General features: G+C 34.5%; 1 protein-coding gene across 1 annotated transcript; it reads right to left on the bottom strand.

The window, feature by feature from the left end:
* Positions 1 to 4033: 4033 nt before the first annotated feature.
* On the bottom strand, positions 4034 to 20149 carry LOC138336943 (uncharacterized). The gene is made up of 6 exons (XM_069286576.1): positions 19928 to 20149; positions 15698 to 15767; positions 15065 to 15166; positions 13070 to 13154; positions 7034 to 7231; positions 4034 to 6356 (listed from the first exon to the last, which is right to left on the bottom strand). The coding sequence occupies exons 1-6, from the start codon at positions 19981 to 19983 to the stop codon at positions 5446 to 5448; spliced, it is 1422 nt and encodes a 473-aa protein (XP_069142677.1). The 5' UTR covers positions 19984 to 20149; the 3' UTR covers positions 4034 to 5445.
* Between the last annotated feature and the right edge of the window lie 462 nt (positions 20150 to 20611).

Genomic DNA, 20611 nt, shown 5'->3' with positions numbered 1-20611 from the left:
GAAGCTTCAATTTTGCTTAAGGTGTTATTGCATAATAATTCAATTTTGCTTGTTACGAGCATTTTCATTGGCTTAAAAATTTACTTTATTAGCCCATAAAGGAGAAAACAGCCTCGCCGTTTGTAATGTTGCTTCCGATTGGCTGAGATGCAGCGAAATGATTTCATAGACAAAAGAGTCCCAAAATGAATTTTGAATAGTGAAGAAATTGTCTTTAGTAAATTGAATTATAAGGGTTAATTTGAATAGATTGTTTATGTTATGGAGATATAACACAAAAATCTGAGTGTAATCTCATCATAAGCCTGCGGTTTATTTAAAGTACACTCAGATTTTTGTGTTATATCTCCATAACATAAAAAATCTAATCAAGTTAATCCTTAATTATAACTACTAGTTATCAAGTTTGAATCCTATATTGGGCAGTTGACATACATGTACTTATAGTAAGTAGGTAAGTTTTCTCTGTGAAATCTGCCATTCCTCCTCTCCCTAACCAAGGTTGGTACGTCCTTATACGAGGGGTGTTCCAAAAATATTGTTACTTTGGTGATTTCTCTTTGATAGAAGTAATTCTGATCATTTTACTTTGCCCTGTCCCTCGAAGTACTCCCCCTCTGCATTTATGCATCGTCTCAACCAATCGATCTACTTTTGGAAACAGTTTTCGTACTCTTGAATTGGTATACTCATAAGATACTGGTAAATGGCAGAGCCAAGGGCATTTCTTGATTTATATTTTGTTCCAGACAGGTGAAATTTTAGTTTGGGGAACAAGAAAAAGTCACAGGGGGCCAAGTCTGGTGAATATGCAAGGTGGGGGAGGACAGTGACCTTTTCTGCCTTCAAAAACCCTGTTACAATGCGCGCCTTGTGTGCTGGCGCATTATCATGTATGAGCCTGAGGTACTTCAAACCTGTCTATGGGCGGCGGCGTTTGTAGACTTTCTTAAGTTTTCGAAGTACAATGTCTCTATAATACTTCGCTGTGACAGTTTTGCCTTTTGGAACAGGGATTTGAATGATTGGACCCTTGTTATCAAAGAATATGACATACAAAACCTTCCTCACGGTGCGTATTCTTTTAGCAATGCTAGGGCGCCTGGCGTTTTTGTTTGCCCAGATTCGATTAGAGCATTTTCTTTTGGGTTCGAAAAAATACACCCATGTTTCATCACCTGTGACCAAATTATCAAAAGCCGTTTTGCTGTATTTTGGGTATTTCTTCAATAAGGATTTTGCCTTGTCAACCCGAGACCTCTTTTGGTTATCAGTTAGTAAATGGGGTATCCACTTGGCATTGATCTTGCCCAGCTTAAGATGTTTCTTTAAAATGCAATGAATTCGTGCTAAAGACAAGCCTGTCATTTTAGCTAACTGCCGGACAGTGTACCTTGCATCTTTTTCAAGGATTTGCCGAATTAGTTCAATGTTATGCTTTGTTGTTGTTGTTGCAGGGCGACCTGTGTGGGCAGCATCTTTAATTTGCTGGTGTCCCGACTTAAATCGAGCAACCCACCTACAAATAGTCATATATGACATTTGACCCTTCCCATTTATATCACACACCTCACGATGAATATCCACCGGCTTTAAGCCAAGCAGAGACCAACTTTTGATATAGGCCCTAATTTCAATTACGTTTTCAACTCTCTTGCCAACCATATTTGTATAGAGTGTAACGAGTGCGCTACCAAACAATTTACACAGCACCAAGGTCAGTATAATTGTGAGCGAGATATTTACCTATATCACGCTTCAGATATCACGCCACGAGGTAGTTTTAAGACCATTGATTTCGGAACATCCCTCGTATGATCCTAGCAGGACATACAACAAAACAATTATCAATAGTTTTGACCTGATATTACCATGAAGAGTTCTTCAACGGACTTTATTTGGTGTATTCTATTTCTTGAAATAATTACTTGTGATATATGTATTTTCTTGTCCCCCATTTTGATTTTACCATAATAAAAAAGATCACAATTTTTAACATGCTATCTTTATTCTTCATCGTCATGATTAGATGTAAGACTTGTGATACAAAACAGAACATTAGACTACATTATATATGCTGATCATGACTAATGTGGTTCAAATGGAATCCTCAGCAACCCAGTATCAGATTAACCATAGTATATTCCAGTGAAACCAAGAATGTTAGAATGAGCACAACATAGGTGATTTGATGGTACAAGACAGTAGGACTTATATTTAGCTAAATTTTGTATAATTTCAAAGAGAAAATATGAAAATTCCAAAAAGAGAAACCAAACTTAGACTCAAAAATACAGATGCAATTTGATTAATACAGAACATAAACCGGTTGGTAACCCTTCAAAATCAAGACAACATATTACAAAAAATTCATAATTAATCAATTGATTCAGAAATAAATTTGACAAAAGTTACTTCTCTTTAGCCATTTTTGTTATTTTACTTCTGATGTCACCATATAAGCCTTTCCTGTTTTTTCTTGTTCTGGTGTTTAACCACTTGCTTCTTCTGTGGTAGAAACTGCTAGATTATTACAAAGTAAGCAAGTTAAACTTAGCCATTATCATCTATTTAAAAAGAAAGAATAAAGAGGATGTTTCCATGCAATTATTATTGATTTTAGACTTCCAATTTTATCAAATATATATATAATCTCAACAAACTTGACATCAATAGTTTGGGTAGGACCAACGCAATACTGGAATGAATGAAATGACATCTTTATATATGGGAATCAAGTTTATAATGTTCAACAAAATAACATTTCACCAATGGAACTAATACCAACATTTAAGATATTGGAACAGAGCTCTTGCATGCCGAGATCTATCAGAGTTACTTCCCTTTATTTCAGTAGTAGTGCATATACAGCACATGTGAAACCTACCATAACATTTATATATCAGTACAGTAGTGGCAGCCTAAACTATGGGACAAAAAGTGGAGCTCAGGGCAATAACTTTGACAGTATATTACCGTATTCGACCCAATAAGCGCCCAGGGTGCTTAAAAAATTGAACCAAATCAGAGGGCACTTAAAAGAAACAAATTTGGGCTTCCCATTCATAAAATCATTATACAGAGTAAGCCATAAATCAATTTGCAAAAGAAATTGGTAAGTTTTCATATTTTCAGTCTGCATTTAATTCAAAGTAAGTGATATTACAGCCTAAAAACTTATACGGATGGGGGCGCTTATTGGGTCGAATACAGTATTTTCATTAAATTCCTAATCAGAATCTTTTTTTTATAACCTTTACATTATAATTCGGTTTTCATGAAGGATTTCCAGGTCTCAAGTTACAGTAGCTGGAACATGAAGATTCTTCTGACGTACCATTATGTTATCAAAATAGTGCTTAGTACAAACTACTACCTTCATTTGACTTGCAAATCACTCATTGATTATAGTAACATAGTAACAGAGTGCTCCCCATTAATTAGGCCTACAGGGGAGGGGGATGAGCTTTCACTTTATCAATCTTATTTGAAGTTATGGTGCCAAAATAATGGTTGATCTAACCACCGGTTAAATATTAATAAAGTCTATTTATCTTATTAAATACCTTATCTGATTCACTTTTCCTTCTAATACAAGAGTATAGTTTACTTATATCAGCAAGCAACTGTGCCATAGATACACAAATAGCAAACACATGACTCTTCTATTTAAAAGAAAAAAGTTTTATCTCTTATACATTTCAGATGTGCCCTTGAAAAATAGTACATTCTAATAAACTTTGTTGTATATATGTTGATGTTTAGGTTATTGAAAAGCATTTGTAATTCCCCCCCCCCCCCCGCAAACTTGAAATTGTATATTATTAAAAACTTCTAATACCTTAATCTGAGTATTCTACAGGGTATATTTAAATAACACTTGGGTCATCAATGATAGAGAATATCGACATAGGCATGAAAAGTTCAGATGTCATTTGGCCTGTCACTTGAGTTTGCTCCAATATGGACCACCAAAAGTGATTTCTAGTTGTATAACTTATTTTGCACTTAGTGTGGTAAAATATAAAATTTACACTTAGTGTGGTAAAATATAAAATTTACCATAGAGAAAAAACAACTTGCAAGATATTCATGCAATTCAGAATTGCTTCAACAGCACATTATTGCTTTAATATCTTGACCATAGTTTTCCTTTACAATTTTGGATATTGGAAATTAAGGTTGTTTCACAGAAGAGATTGACTCGAGATCTAGATGGCAGCATTAATGACACATGAAAGCTAAATTAATCTTCCCTTTGGGCAACTGAACTAAAGCACGACTTCATCTACATAACACAAAACTTAACATAACATAAAAGTAAACAATAGGAGATGACAACGACTGATCATGTAAATGGAATGAAATGTCTTTAAAAGGTATCAAAACTTGCTAATCATTAAAATCAGTTTTTTAGAAAACACCATTTTATCTAAATGCTTGTACACAACACTTACATGTATATCTAAAAGTAAATTGTTCTGCAGGTATCTTGGAAATTAAAAATTACATTGTTACAAACAATTTTTTACGGTAACAAATTAATGACCTACACTGAAAACAAGTGTGAAACAATCCAAAAAAAGGCGTATCTTAAAATAAGTAAAATATCACAGGTATTCTTACTAAGAAAATATCAACTAAAACGTCAACACTGTTTACTAGGGCTGTTTTCAATTATACGGTTTGACTGGTTGGACCTAGTTGTTTGTTTATAAATTAAAGACAAACCTGGTGATTTCATATTGTTTTCAGACGAGCCTTGACAAAGCCCTGACAGGCGGTATTCAAAAACTGCAGGTCCGTCAGGATTTATACTTGAAATAATGACTCTAACAAACGGTCGAACCGGTGTTCAGAATAAAAGAAAACGGCCTCGGTAAACGTATATGACTCTTCTATCATGATGTAGTTTCTGTCATTTAGAAGTTGTTATGACATTAAGAATCTGTGTCAGGTAAGTCTTATTGATATTCAATTCCACATATACCTATATAATAATAGTGGAATCACCATAACATATTTACACACCTGTAATACACATTGTCTTCATCAAATTACATTTTTGGAATTGCTCGAAAATCAGCTAAACTGTTTATCTCAAAAACTGAGATTAACTGGTCTTTATTCATAGTAGAGGCTCTACTAGCCACTTCAATAGTAGAGTATAGCCCTACTAAGTAGTTGAATACACCTCAATAGTAGAGTATAGCACTACTTAGTAGTCGAATACATCTCAATAGTAGAGTATAGCACTACTTGGTAGTCGAATACACCTCAATAGTAGAGTATAGCACTACTTGATAGTCGAATACACCTCAATAGTAGAGTATAGCACTACTTGGTAGTCGAATACACAAGTTATACACAAACAAGAATAAAGTCTCCACAATAGTAGAGTTTCTGTAAGTCATGACTTATTGAGCATCTTAAAAAACATGTGAGTTATTCACAACACTGAAACCTCTGGTCGGAATCTTCTGTGGCTTCCTCATCGTTGCTAGGACACAACCGTTGTAAGCCCAAGTTTTTGATAGAAACACAGGGCCCAGAAAAGTTCACTGGAATACTGATGGGATGAAATGCGGGGATGCTGGAACCGTCTCTAAATGACTCTTTGGGGAAAATGTTTTTCGTGTGAGATGGATGGATTGATAGCGGGATGTAATGCGTTCCTTTTGGATGCAGTACAAATGCGGGTAATGGGGTGTTGGTTGTGTTGGCTAGCTTTAGGCTAGTTTTACATCGTCGTTCAACTCCTTCTGAACTGTGACTGGAATCTGGATAAACAGTATCGTCTGAACTTGGGCTGCACGACTTATGGCGCAGCACCTTTCTGTTTGGTTTACTCTGTCCCTCATCCGAGTGCCAGTGCCTCGTGCCCCTGGCTTCTGTAGGACGGTGGTGCTGCTCCTCTTGTGAAAATCGCTTCGTGATGTTATGCTTGAATTTGTACACATTGCTTCCATTCTGGTCCATTTCAGTAGAAGCATTCACCTTGCTCACCGAGCTAATGTCACTGCTGGTACAACTGTCATATTCCTGTCTGTTGGGACAGGATAAACTATTGTCATACCCTTTAAGGGTTGTATATGTCAAACACGTCTCCTCAGAACCACCCATTCCATTCTCTTCCGGTTTCACCAAGGCCCTAAGGCTACCATTATGCTGCTGAAAGTCTGAAATGTAGCCCTCTGAATTCTCCTTGTGTTTGAATGCTATATTTTCCAAAGAGACTGCATTTTTAGCAGAATCAGTTACCATGTATGAGCCCTGATCTGCTGTGGGCAAACTCTGACTGCTACATTCATCATTGTTGATCACATCTTCCATACCACATGAGTTGGAAGCTTTGCCTGGAATGACAATAACACATCTTTAGTTGAGTAGCATGGTTAAGAATTTGTTCACATTTCTAATAAATTTTACAGTGTTTTCTATATGTTTTGCTATATAAGACATAGCAGTAACAAACTTCAACTACTATCAAAATTCAAGATGGTGGCCTCTCGGCCATCTTGTTGACAGATCGGTGTCAAAATGCAATATGCACATCTTGGGCCCTACCTACAAATGAAATTAGAGACAGATCCCTTCAGCACTTTCTGAGAAATAGCAGTAAAAATATTAAAATATCAAAATCAAAGATGGCAACCTGTTGGCCATCTTGTTGATCGCTTGTTATCAAAATGCAATACACACATCTTGGGCCCTAGGAGAACCTACATAAGAAATTTGAGACAGATTCCTTTAATACTTTTTGCGGTAACAAACTTCAACTATCAAAATCCAAGATGGCAGCCTGTCGGCCATCTTGCTGACAGATCGCTGTCAAAATGCAATATGGACAACTAGGGCCCTAGGGGAACCTACATATGAATTTATGAAAGATGCATTGAGTTATCATAGAGAAATTGTTAACAGTGTTATGGGCAGGAAGACAGATTAGTGAAAGACCACTGTGCAAGGATGTTTGATTTTAATGAAAGTGGACAATAAGAAGAGGTCTGAGAAATGCCATAAGAATATTTACCTGAAGCTGAACTGATAAACTTGCTACTGGTCTGACTCAGGTGCAGCATGATTTTACAGCACAGTGGGTCATTAGCCTCCCATCCCTCCTGTTCCACAAAGAACCGCATCACCTCGTCCTGACAATCCTTGAAGCCTAGGTAAAATTTGCCCTTGCAGCACTGTTTCTTGTCGTGTGTCATCATGTCTTCATTTTCTCCTGGAAGAGAAGTTTTATTAATAGATGTCTCAGAAAACGATGGACAGAAAAATTGTCTTAATTATTATCACAAATTTAAGGTTTGTCTACTGTACTACATGTTAACAGCAAAAGACTTCCATATCATGAATAACACTATGTCATTTCACATAAATGCCATATGTCAAATTCCGTTGAAAGTGTGCACCATCTTCAAATATTTGTGGTATAAAGATAGTAGGTACCCAATTACTTTTCTTGTTATAATATAAGAGAAAATGAGAGAAGCTCTTAAATTATGGAAGAATTAATTTTTTCTTTTTTTGTTGTTGTTGTTTTAAATCGAAAATGGTGAAAAGTAACTTTAAAAGAAAATTTTTATCTCTAATTTTTGTAAGTTAACTATAGTGCTTTAAATTGATATCCTTTAAACTTAACCAATTGATTCCAGAGTTCCAGTCTTGCTACAGATTTTGTTCAAAATACCTGAAAACAATATCTACTTACCATTTATTCTATTCAAACCTTGCTTCAGCTTCTCTATGATCTATATCTATGCTATTTTTACAGGTAAAAAGATCGTGCTTCCCAGACAGGTAAAAACGAAATAAAATACATGCATGAAGCTTTGCGTTTGAAATGAAAGCACTGGTCACACTAGTGCGTTAGTGACATGTACAAAGTGATTCCTGGATTATATTTGTCCCGCCATCATATATTCATCCATGAGTTCCATGTCTATAGACTCAAGCAACCTCAATATGACCATGAATTAAGATGAAAATAGAACTGATACACATTTTATATCCATATAGTTTGCATTTTGATCTATCAGAGTTAGTTCCCTTCATTTCACTTTGTCTGTAGTGACAGATTGACACAAAGGGAAGTAACTGTGATAGATCAGAATGCCTAGTTTGCCTTATAAATACAAAGAATAAATGGAACTTTTCTAGAATGATCTTCAATAAGCCAGTTATTTCCAACACAATGACTAATAAGAAATATTTGTCTGGACATGAATTGCAAATTTTGAAAGATCTTTGAAATGATTGTGTTTACCATCTCATATCTCTGCTGTTTCATATTGACAACATAATATGACCATGCAGTTACTTGATGCCAATTCCTATGTTATTGCTGTATATTGGAAAGAGAATTGGATACTATCTTTACCAAATCTTTGATATTGGGAAGATACGTATAGAAATTTCGAACGCTGAGAGAAACACTGACTTTGACCAGGACAAGCACATAGACGGATACAAAAATATAAGCATTAGCTGTCCAACACTGAACAAAAAAAATGTCTTTGACTTTCACAACAGAAATAATATACTTCCACCGATAATTAGTAATGACACAACATTAACACCATGAACAGAACTTTGACAGGGGAGATAACTCTATGATCATCGAAATGTAACTTGCACATCAACAGTCATATAAGTGACAAAACATGTAAATTATTTTTCTCAACTTGAGCTCACATCTAAATGAATTTATGCATGCATGACACTGATAAAGACAGTACAAATCCTATTCTAGTGAAGAAAAATTGCATTAATCAAATTAGCTATTGAAAGAACAGACCTAGGAAAGTGTGCAACAAAAAACCATTTAACAAGCAGAGATAACCACATGTGCCAACAGAATTTCACAGTGTTCCAAAATCATTATCTTCTGAAGGTTCAAACCAATTACGGAGATATTGTTTCAAGAATAAAACAGTTCAAAAGACTTTTGCTGTTTAAGTTTAAGTATATCCTTTTAGAAATCACCTCAAAAATCACACTCACCTTTTAGATATGTCAAAAGAACAAGAAATAATGCAGCTGGAAATAATGACAATGAAGATAAAAAATCTAATCAAATGACCTGGACCTTTGGGAATATAACATCAAATTATCAGCACTTGAATTCTGTAGGACAAAAGCAATGGTTAAAATTTTGACTACCCGAGGGTATTTGATTAGAAAAACTCTTAAAATAAACCAAACTAGAATTAAAAAACAACCTGAACAGTAGAAACTAGAATTAAAAAACAACCTGAACAGTAGATACAAAGATCCTTTATCATTCTGAGCAACAACAATGAACTCTACTTGTTGCTGATGATGGAATTTTCAGAAATCTGGAATGCATTTCTGGCAGTGACAATCATACAATGTGATGCTAATTCCTCTTAAGTATCTGCTCTGGTGAAAAGTAAAATTTTTATGATGACCCAACTTTTTTTCTAATATAGATACTTGAAAATAGGAATTCCTACCAAAGTTAAAAATGGAATGAAAATAATCGGTGGTGTGCTTGATTTAGAACTAATATGAATCACAGATAGCTATTTGATGTAAATTGTGATTTCATCAAATTTCACTTTTTTGATTATACATACCACAAATTGAAGCAATATTTTGAAAATAAATTGCTGATAAGTATGAATATTCACAAAATTGACAAAACCAATGTTTTCTTGAAAACAATAATAATAACACACAGTCAACCCATTATTTTTACTCACAGATGTATACCTTACAACTACCCCCTAAATTTTGAAGATGAAAATACATAGCTTTTACGATGTTGGGACAGATTCAACGCTTCACAGAAAAAGTTCTGATTACTAACTTTTTCTAAACTTTAGCAGTTCAAAAGAAAAAAGTTACCCTTTCACAATTGATCATAAAAATAGGGGGTCAGTGTGCTTGATTTTTTGTCCTGTTACAAAATTTGTAATTTTTCAATATGTCTAAAAGTCACTTTATCTTCACTAAAATGTAAAAGAATAAAAATCAAAACAATTCCACACTTAAATGCTTATCATTTTCATTTCAGTGAACCAAAAAAAGATTTACAGCAAAAATTAACTTGATACAGTTTAAAATTTTGTCGCACCGGCGAGTTAGGTAAAAATATTTAATTAAAACAAGGTAAAACTTCACCACTCTACAAAGTGAAAAAAAAAATCACCTTTTCAAAATGGCCGCCAAATTGTCCATTTCTTAAAATCTGTGTATAAAAAAATTCTACAAGCAACAGAAGTCTAATTTTTTGACACATTTTCTTTATGGCAACTTGCTTCAAATTGAGGCAATTAGTTATAGAAAAAAAAAAAAAAAAAATAAGTTGTGATTGAAAATACCTCGCCTGTTCAAATACGTATTTTAAACTAGTATAACAATACACTTGATATTAATATTGTGCTATTAATAACAATTATAAAATTCAATTCTAAAATTTTCCCTTAAAATGAAATATTTGTGTGTACATTCTTGCACGAATGTAGGTGTGTGTAAGGGTGAGTGTGTGGGTGGGAGTGTGTGGGTGTGAGGATGTGTGGGTGTGTGTATGTGTGTTTTTGTGTGTGCTCGCGAGTGATATGTGATTGTGAATACATATATATGTGTACCTGTATATTGTTTTATGTGACTGTGTACATTGTGTTGTAATGTAATTATGCAAAAAGAAAAAAAAGAAAAAAAATTAAAAAAAAAAAAAAAACCCTCTATGATAAATGTTGAAACAAGACTTCAACAAGACTGAAACCTCACCAGAGCAGATCCTTAAACATGGTATATTTTTAAAAAAATGCCAGTACTGTAATTTGTTAGGACAGAGATTTTCATTTCGTTAATAAACATGCGTTGTACTCATGTGAAATACTCTAGTGCAGCAAAATCATAGAATACAATATACAGCTAAGCTCTTTTGCAATCAAAAACAGTGATAAAATTGTCATTATGAAAACAAATTACATAAGAAAAAGCATGCAATGTTCTACTTTACCTTCTAAAACCCAAGAATATTTTCCCATGGTAAACTCAAATCTCAAATCATGTAAACTTCATTGAATTATTGATCACAATGTTTGGGTGCATTACCATTACCGTCATGTTGGTGAAATTAAGAATCAACAGCGAATACAAAGAAATGTCCTTAATTCCGTCTCCATAGAACGTGATCGATTTCCCCTTCTCTGCTTCGTCAAAAAAAAAGCCAGTCAAATGATCTAGGCAAGCTGTAAGAGGACTATATATGAAGCTAAATATTAATTGCGAAGCAGTTAATCTAAAACCTGTCAAGAAATATATGGTGAATTTAATGATGGCAGGAGCATGCCAGGAATAAAAGATCAATTCATAATGCATAAAGATATCCACAACACTCGTGTAATCATAGATAGCTTGTTTTTTGTGGTACATCTATTGTTAATTTATTAATGCATTATTTTGATATCTTTTGGCCAGATCTTTGAAGATTTAAATTTTACCTGGTAGTTTTGTAGGTTTAACTACTGTGGCATTTTGTCTTTGTACACTTTGCAGCTAGTTTTATGATGATTTCAAATTTGTGACCTCCAAAACTGTTCTGATGCAAATTCATTAAATTTAATTAATTTCTCACTCTATCAAATATCAAAACTTTAACTTTTGTTTATTAGATGCAAAGTTTGGTACTCTAAAACAACAATTGTTATTTCCCTCTTTTTACAGGTAGCTTAAAACCATTAATTGAGTTCTTTGCAATAAGCTGCTAAAGTTTACTATGAAGTTTACATATACGTTTATACTGAGAACCTAGCAGTAAATGCTAGATGTCTAAAGACTGCAACTAATTAATACAAGTTACCAGTAAAACCACTAATCATGGCTCTGAAGTTGATATATATGTATACCTGTACTGTAGTTTGTCAGTATGCATGGATAAGTTAATATAGGCAGCATGCTTGACTCGGGAATAAGAACGGATAAACCCAGCACTTCATTTATTTTTCTCTATTAATTACCGTACAGGTTTACCGCCTAACCGACTTCACCTATTACCACAGGTAGGCTTTGTCTCATCATTTTTTCACCACTTTTTTTTGGAAGTTGGCGTACATATTGAAGAATTTCCACTGTTGGGGTTTGACTAAAGTATTTCCTATGTTGGGGTTTGATTTCCCTATGTTAGGTTTGATGTTAGAATTCCCAATGTTGGGGTTTGATTAAAGAAATTTCTTAATGTTGGGGTTTGACTAGTGTATTTCCTATGTTGGGGTTGATGTAAGAATTCCCTATGTTTGGGTTGACGTATTAGAATTCCCTATGTTGGGATTGATGTAAGAATCCACTATGCTTGGATTGACATCAAAATTCCCAATGTTGGGGTTTGATGTTAGAATTCCCTATGTTTTGGTTGACATAAGAATTCCCTTTGCTGGGGCTGACGTAAGAATTTTTTATGTTGGGGTTGACGTAAGAATTTCCTATGTTGGGGTTGAAGTAAGAATTCCAAATGTTAGGGTTTGACATAAGAATTCCCTATGTTGTAAAAATCCTATTCACAAAAAGACCTTAGATTATATTAGACCATGGTAGTTAATCAATGAAATTAGAGAACATTCTACATGTTCCTGCATAGTAGCTATATATAATCAAATGTGAAATTACTAGACAGTGACATATCTTGGCTAGAAGTACTAGGTTTACCCATGGATTCTTGTAGAGACAGTAGGATGCAACATGTAACTTATCCATGCTTTACTGGGCCGACTTCCTCACAGAAAGACAAACTGCTTTAGTACAAACACACATCAAGAAAAAACATTTAGACTTGGTCATGACTACAATTATAACTTGCATAAATCAGAGTCCTACATATCAGGCATATATAGATCTTTGATTTGAGGACAAATTTGTTGCAGTGCACAAATATATAACAAGTATTGAAAGGTTCAAAGTATAAACATTTATATAAACTTTAGCAGCTCATTGTAAAAAGCTCGAGTAAAGGTGATGAAGCAAACCGCACAAATATATACATACAAAAGCTATAATTATAAAGCTTATTAAAACTAAACTTAGGAAAATTCCCTACCAAACAATTTGTTCAGAGTCTGGAGGTGTGTGATGTGTCGTGTAGCCATTTCTATGATCTCTGTCTTCTCAATGCGACCCTGGCCCTGAAAAATATCAAAACGTTTTTAGTTGTATTCTTTTCTTTTGCAAAATAGAAAATACTTCTGAACACTGATGAGAGGATGAATCCCAACTTGCTCTGCACTTTACCAAAGTTATTAAGAAATCATTATAAATATTCTTTGATACAGCTTAATTTTAAATAATCTAAAAATAGGCCTACAGACAATATCGGGCTCGAAAATAACTAGACTTCTTGCTGCTAGTTACATATAGTGTGAGGATAAGCTAAATGGATAAACCTCAACTTGCCCCATACTGACATGATAATCCTCAAATTGCCCTCCACTGACAATAAAAACCTCATCTTGGCCTCCAATGACAGGATTAACCTCAACTTGCATCTCCACTGACAGGATAAACCTCAACTTGCCCTCCACTGACAGGATAACCTCAACTTGCCCTCCACTGACAGGATAAACACCAACTTGCCTTCTACTGACAGAATAACCTCAACTTGCCCTCTACTGACAGGATCACCTCAACTTGCTCTCCACTGACAGGATAAACCTCAATTTGCCCTCCACATACAGAGACAGAGTGATGAACCTTAACTTGCCCTCCACTGACAGAATGATTAACCTCAACTTACCCTCCACTGTCACAATGATTAACCTCAACTTGCCCTTGACTGAAAGGAGCATGAACCTCAACTTGCCCTCTATAACAGAATTAACTCCACTGACGGAGGATGAACCTCAACTTGCCTTCCGCTAACAGAATGATGAACCCAAACTTGCCCTCCACAGACAGAATAATGAACCTCAACTTGCGTTCCACTGACATAATGATGAACCTCAACTCACCTTCAACACAGAGAATGATGAACCTCACCTTGCCCTCCACTGACAGAATGATTAACCTCAACTTGCCCTCCTCTGATAGGATAATGAACATAAACTCACCCTCCACTGACGGATGATGAACCTCAACTCGCCCTTCACTGATAGGAACATGAACCTCAACTTGCCTTCCAATGACAAAATGATGAACCTCAACTTGCCCTCCACTAACAGAAGGATGAACCCCAACTTGCCTTCCACTGAGAAGAGTTTAACCTCAACTCGCCCTCCACTGATTGGAGCATAAACCTTAACTTGCCCTCCACTGAAAGAATGATGAACCTCAACTCACCTTCCACTGACAGAATGATGAATCTCAACTTGCCTTCCACTGATAGAATGATGAACCCCAACTTGCTCTCTAATGAGAAGAGACAAACCTCAGCTTATGATCGACCTCACGCTTGTTTTACAGTTGCTGATATCTTAGTATTGTTTTCTCTTAGGTTAGTCAAGCCTACATTTAAATTACACAAAATACATATTCTAAATGTTGTGTTATATTTTGGTAACAACCCTGTTCTCCATTCAGATGTATAAAATGTCCTCTATATATTCTATTATTTTTACCTTCCATTTCTAATTTTGTGCAACACTAAATATCTCAAATTGACAGTCCCTAAGCTGAAACAACAAAAATGTGAATACATGTATCTATTTTGTTAAATATCAGATTGCTGAATCCTTTTGTTGAATATTACCACTATGATAAAACTTTGTGAAATTGAGCTCAACTTGCCTTTCACTGACAGAATGATGAACCCCAACTTGCCCTCCACTGACAATGATTAACCTCAACTGGCCCTCCACTGACAGGAAAATGAACCTCAACTCGCCCTCCATTGACAGGATGAACCTCAACTCGCCCTCTACTGAAAAGGAGATGAACCTCAACTTGTCCTCCTCTACCCATCTCTAAGGATGAACACTGGCTTTCCCTCTTCAGAAACAAGGGTGGGTTACTAAAAACCTCTAGTCCACACACAGCAAACTACCATGAGTTCATTGTATACATCTAAAATATTCACATGTATAATATGAACAATATTTACCTGTTTTAAATAATTTGATGGTATAAGTCGACTAAGGTCTGCGAGACAGTTATTCATTCTATCTCTTCTCCTCTTCTCAATGATTCTGTGGGACATTGGATCCTGAAAAATAATATCATCTTTTACAGTGTTATCACTGTATAATTTAGCTATATATGTGATAAGGGAGATAACTTCTACAGTCATAAATGTTATGTGGGGAGATATGGTAGCTATTTTAATCAAAATGTTGTTATTTTTCAAACAAAGCTATAAAACAATCGTGTTATTTTGTAGAGTTCCGCAATTTATTTGCGTATCACTTTGGGGATGATTTTAAAAAGATTATGATAAATTTTAATTCTCAATTGGTTGTTGTATGTTCTTGACGTTGTCCTTATATTTCCTGCAGATATAGTTGAATATCACTACACCACGCAGCAAATCAGATCTGCCCGATATCCAGTAATTTTGTCAATAATTTCGCATATGTCATTAGTTATGTGATAAAATGTATCTTAAATAAATCTGTGTTAATTTCATATGAGATTTTATGAACCTGATCTCAAAGTTCTTTTTTCTTAAAGACTCATTTCATAAAATCTCAAATGAAATAACATCCATTCCTCCGTGATCCGTTGCTAACAATCTTACCCTTGGTATCTTTGGTTTTTTTACACTCAGCATCTCGCACTCTTCAGGTGAAATAGAGAAATTCAGATGGCTGGAAAAAAACCAATACAATTATGTATACAGTCAAGTAAATTAAATAATTCTATCAATTAATTATACAACATATTACTAAAGATTTGTATTAGACTAGTGAACAAAAGTATTTTGTGAAAATTATCTCTCAAAACATTTCCATAAAGACCATACAATGCAACTTAACTACCGTATTTGACCCAATAAGCGCCCATGTCCCTATAAGCGCCCCATCCCTTTTTTGAGCTTCATTTAAAGATGCTCCACCGCTGACAAATGGTATTTTTTCTCTATCAAAACAGGAACAGACGATTTAGTATTTTTCTTCAGCTGCAAAAGTTACTTAGTTTACACCATTACCACTATTGAAAAGTTTGAGCTTCTAATTTTACTTCAAGTTTAAAATATAAAAAGTAATTAATTGAATCCCGAAAAAATTCAGTCGCATTATACTGTATGGAATGAAGTACTGATTGTTCATGCACCAAAGGAAAATAAATTATTTTGTATTATTTTTTGTGTTAATAAGACATATATATACACGATTTAACGCTAATTATTGTTCAAATGATTAATATCATATATGCTCTGTCGGCGGTGGAGCATCTTTAAATGCCCAGGCATGTGCATAAGACCAAAACTATCAAAACTGTATTGGTTTGCAATAATTTTGTCTTATTAAGCACCTTTTCATTTTTTTCATTTTTTAAATGCCCTGGCCGCTTATTGGGTCGAATATGGTACACATCTTAACTAAGACAAAGTTGTCTTTGAAAGACAATTTAAAGCAAGCTAAATAAGTTGACATCAATCAATACAGCCCAAAAGTAGTGTTGGGAATCGGTTGTAAAATCACAATTGAACCTATGATATTAAATACAGATTTTATAATTGGTTAACATTTACTCTCCTATATTTTTAGACTTAGCCTTTTAGTTTTTTTTTGTTTAAGAAAAATGAACCAGCAACATGAAGATATAATTGAAAATCTAATGTAGGTATTGTCTACCTTAAAGGGACAATTCATTCTGAGAAAACATTAAAATTTGTACATATATCGGAAAAACCCCAGTTCTAAAAGAAATTAGATCAACCGGTTTTACTGTGATATGTCAGAAAATCCCATGGTGGTGAAATGCGTGTGAAATGTTCAAACTCGCTCGCTGTCCACCATTACACATTGTGGTCAAACATCTTGTATGCCGAACCCAGTCCCTTGCTCGTAGAGTAATGCTACTTTTGTCTAGAACTGCTCAAACCGCTCTGACAGAAGTGTGTTTACCTTATTAGGTGAATTGTCTTGCCTGAAAAATCATTATACCACCTCCACAGTGGTTATGTAGTTTATTTGTTTAACGTGCGTGACTTTGGCTCAGGTATGGGTACAGCGTACATATTGTACCTGCTTAATCATATTGATCAACAATTTGTAATTACAACGGTATCAATTAAAATACTACACATTGACGTGGAATTTGTCAATATTTTATATTATATGTTTCATAAGAAATGTAGAACAATACATTTATGCCATGTTTTGCTTCTTGGTTATGTAGAAGAATTAACCTGAGTGAATTGTCCCTTTAAAAATTTTGAAATGTTAAGCCAATGAAAATGCTTGATCAAACACTAAAAAAAAGTATATGACTATAGACTCTGTTTATCAACAGCATTGACATACCGTACAATGTAGCATGCACAATCTGTTACTGCTGATTAAGATTCGAGGGTGTCAATCTGTTAAGGTTTAAGGTTTTATTAGTTTAACATCCTATTGGTAAGGTTTGTTGGTGTACCTGGCAACTGCCCCACATGGGATTCCTACTTGCGAACCAGAGGTGGAGGGCTTGTGGTTATAGGTCGAGATATCTTAACCACTCGGCCACCACAGCCCTATGTCAATCTGACCAGTATCTTTCCTGAATGATTACCAGTATGTGACATTGTTTTACCGGTAAATAAATTTTATTTGGCAGAATTAATTGTATTATAATTGTATTAGATTTGTGTTCTCAACCATGATCCTTTTTGTTCAATTTTGACCAATTGCATGTGTGGCAGCCATCTTGGTTCCTGGTCAGCAAAAGCTGCACATCTACAGGTCACCAAAAATGACCTCAAAATAGTTTTATGTCACTAGTAACAATATGATTCATAACTTAACAAGAGGCCCATGGGCCTTAACGGTCATCTGACTATTGGCACAGAACAGCTTATTCACAGTATACAGTAGTGGCTATATAACAATTAAGACAATACAACAGACCACTTATTTGAAGCTGCAAGTTTCCAAAATATTTCAAGACCTTGACCTTAAGAGTACATACCCGTAAAGGTCATTTACTTGAACAAACTAGGTAGCTCTTCATCCTAGTATGCTACAGGCCCCATATCAGTATTCAAGGCCTCTTAGTTATCCACAAAAAAGTTTTAGCCTATCTGACCCCTGTGACCTTGAAGGTCAAGGTCATTTATTTGAACAAACTTGGCAGCCTTCATCCCAAAATGCCGCAGGCCCAATATGAGTACCCTTAGGGGCCTTCAATTGGGAAAAATTTACAATTGTATTTTTCTTGAAATGTGTATATTTCAAAGAGTTTCTCTTAATTTGGAAAAATATTTACATAAAATTGGAAAAATACAGCAAAATTTCTCTAGGGGAAAGGGCCTTTATTCATATCAGCCCCAAATGTACCTAAAAAATCACTGCTTAGGCCACCCTGTATGACAAAACATGTCATTATATTATTCAGACCATTTATTTCTATGTTCAGATATTTTGTTGTTGACTAATTTATTGTACCAATATACTATAGCAATAGGGATTAAGCATGTACAATATGTACTCTGTACCCCCATCCGAGCCAAAGTCACAGAAGTTAAACAAATGCAATACATAACCACCAGGAGTTGATGAAATTGGTTTTTAGATAAGAGCATGCATCTAATAAGGTAAACAGTTACTAAACACACTATTCTAAGAGCGATTTACGTAGTTCTGGAAAAAAGTTGCATTACTCCATGCATATGAGGAAGGACCAGTTCGGCATACAAAACGTCCAACCACAATGTGTAATGGCGTACAGCGAGTTTGAACACTTAATTCACACACATTTCACCACCATGGACGTTTTTGGCATATCACAGTAAAACCAACTCATCTTATTTCCATCAGAACAGGTTTATATTGATGTATGTGCAAATTTAATGTACTCTTAGACTGAATTGTCCCTTTAAGCTTAGGTCAAATAATATAATAATTAGAGGGTCAGGGTTTGAATTCGCAACCCTTGATCTACTTATCACAAAACAGACAGTTATCAACATGATAAAAAGGAAATTCACAAAGCTTATAAGATAATTGATCCCATGCATGTACCATTCTTAGGTGTTTGAAAATTTCAGAAAATCAGAAAAGCACTTTTTATGAGTTATATTTTCTCATAATAATATGAATATATTAACTATATGTATATCATTATAATTAAGTATGTCATTGTTTTGATACATTTTTATAAAAAGTGGCTAAATATATACATATCACTACTTTTTAGAGCAATGTATAAAAAGTGGCTAAATATATACATACACAAAATTTCAACAATGTTTTTACATGACACTGTATAGATTTTTTTGTATGCCAAAAATAACATTAGAGGCAAATTTAATTTTAGTACTAATTTGAATTTGTTTTATTGGACATTGCTAATAGCCATTCGCATATAGCAATGTCATATTGTTATTGTTTTATGAAGGTTCTTTAATGAAATCTAGGCCAATTAATCAAATAGTATATTTCTATTATATATATATATATATATCTTATCAATAATTGTATTAATTTGAGTTTTAAATTCACGTTTAACAACGTATGTATTGTATATATCCAGATAACAGATAGCTGTGATTTCTAAAAATAAACATTAAATCCAGGCACAGGTGCCCATCCACGTGCCGCAAAACATGTGACCTACTTTTCGTTGTAGTACACATATTCCGTATAACAACACTAAACAGGCATATCTTTCTTTAAATGCATGGAAACGCATTTGAATTCACAATTACAACCCAGCCAGAGGGAAAGAAAAACAAGATGTCCATGATTACAAATTATACGTACAACATGATTTAGCAGACGAGACACAGTCACGTTTTCCCAACTCAAAACAAACCACTTACCGATCTGTTGGGTCCACCTTCATTCGCTTGCATGAATGTCTGTCGTCGTTGTCCATGCTCGGAGATATGATTTTAGCAACAATAATTCTTTGACTTTACATTTTAGCACGATTTGATAGCACGTCCGATTCCTAGAAACACAAATTTACAATGATAACTGTCAACACTCTGGGTCATGCTTTCATTCACGTGTCCACCGCTGACATTGCGTGACGTCACATTATAAATATAAGCTCACGTGTCTGTGGTGTGCTCGAACTCGCCTAACAAATATGTAACGACACTCAGACACTTCGATTAATTAATAGTACTAAAATTTAATTACATATCTGTTGAAAAATTACTGCTAATTGTTAAAAAAAACCCGATTATTTTCAAGAATTAGAATCTATACGGAATACATATTATTTGCAATTACAGGTGCACAGACCGGTGTAAAATTCTAATTTTGTCAACGGAAAGAAAATGATACATATCGTCTACACCTTTAAAAATCTCGCAAACAAATTCAACATGAGCTATAATGTGATCGATGTCAGGGGTGTAGGCAATATATCTATATGTTTGTGTGTGTGTGTGCATGGTAATCATCAGAATTAAGATGATTTACTACACGTTGAATATGTTAATTAACGAGGAGAAGAATGTAGTAGAAATTATTAGACTCCTGATACTATTATTATA

This window comes from Argopecten irradians, chromosome 12 (assembly GCF_041381155.1).
Source record: "Argopecten irradians isolate NY chromosome 12, Ai_NY, whole genome shotgun sequence".
Lineage (NCBI taxonomy): Eukaryota > Metazoa > Mollusca > Bivalvia > Pectinida > Pectinidae > Argopecten > Argopecten irradians.
The sequence above is the reverse complement of the archived record's forward strand: the minus strand, read 5'-3'. Positions and strand labels throughout refer to the sequence as shown.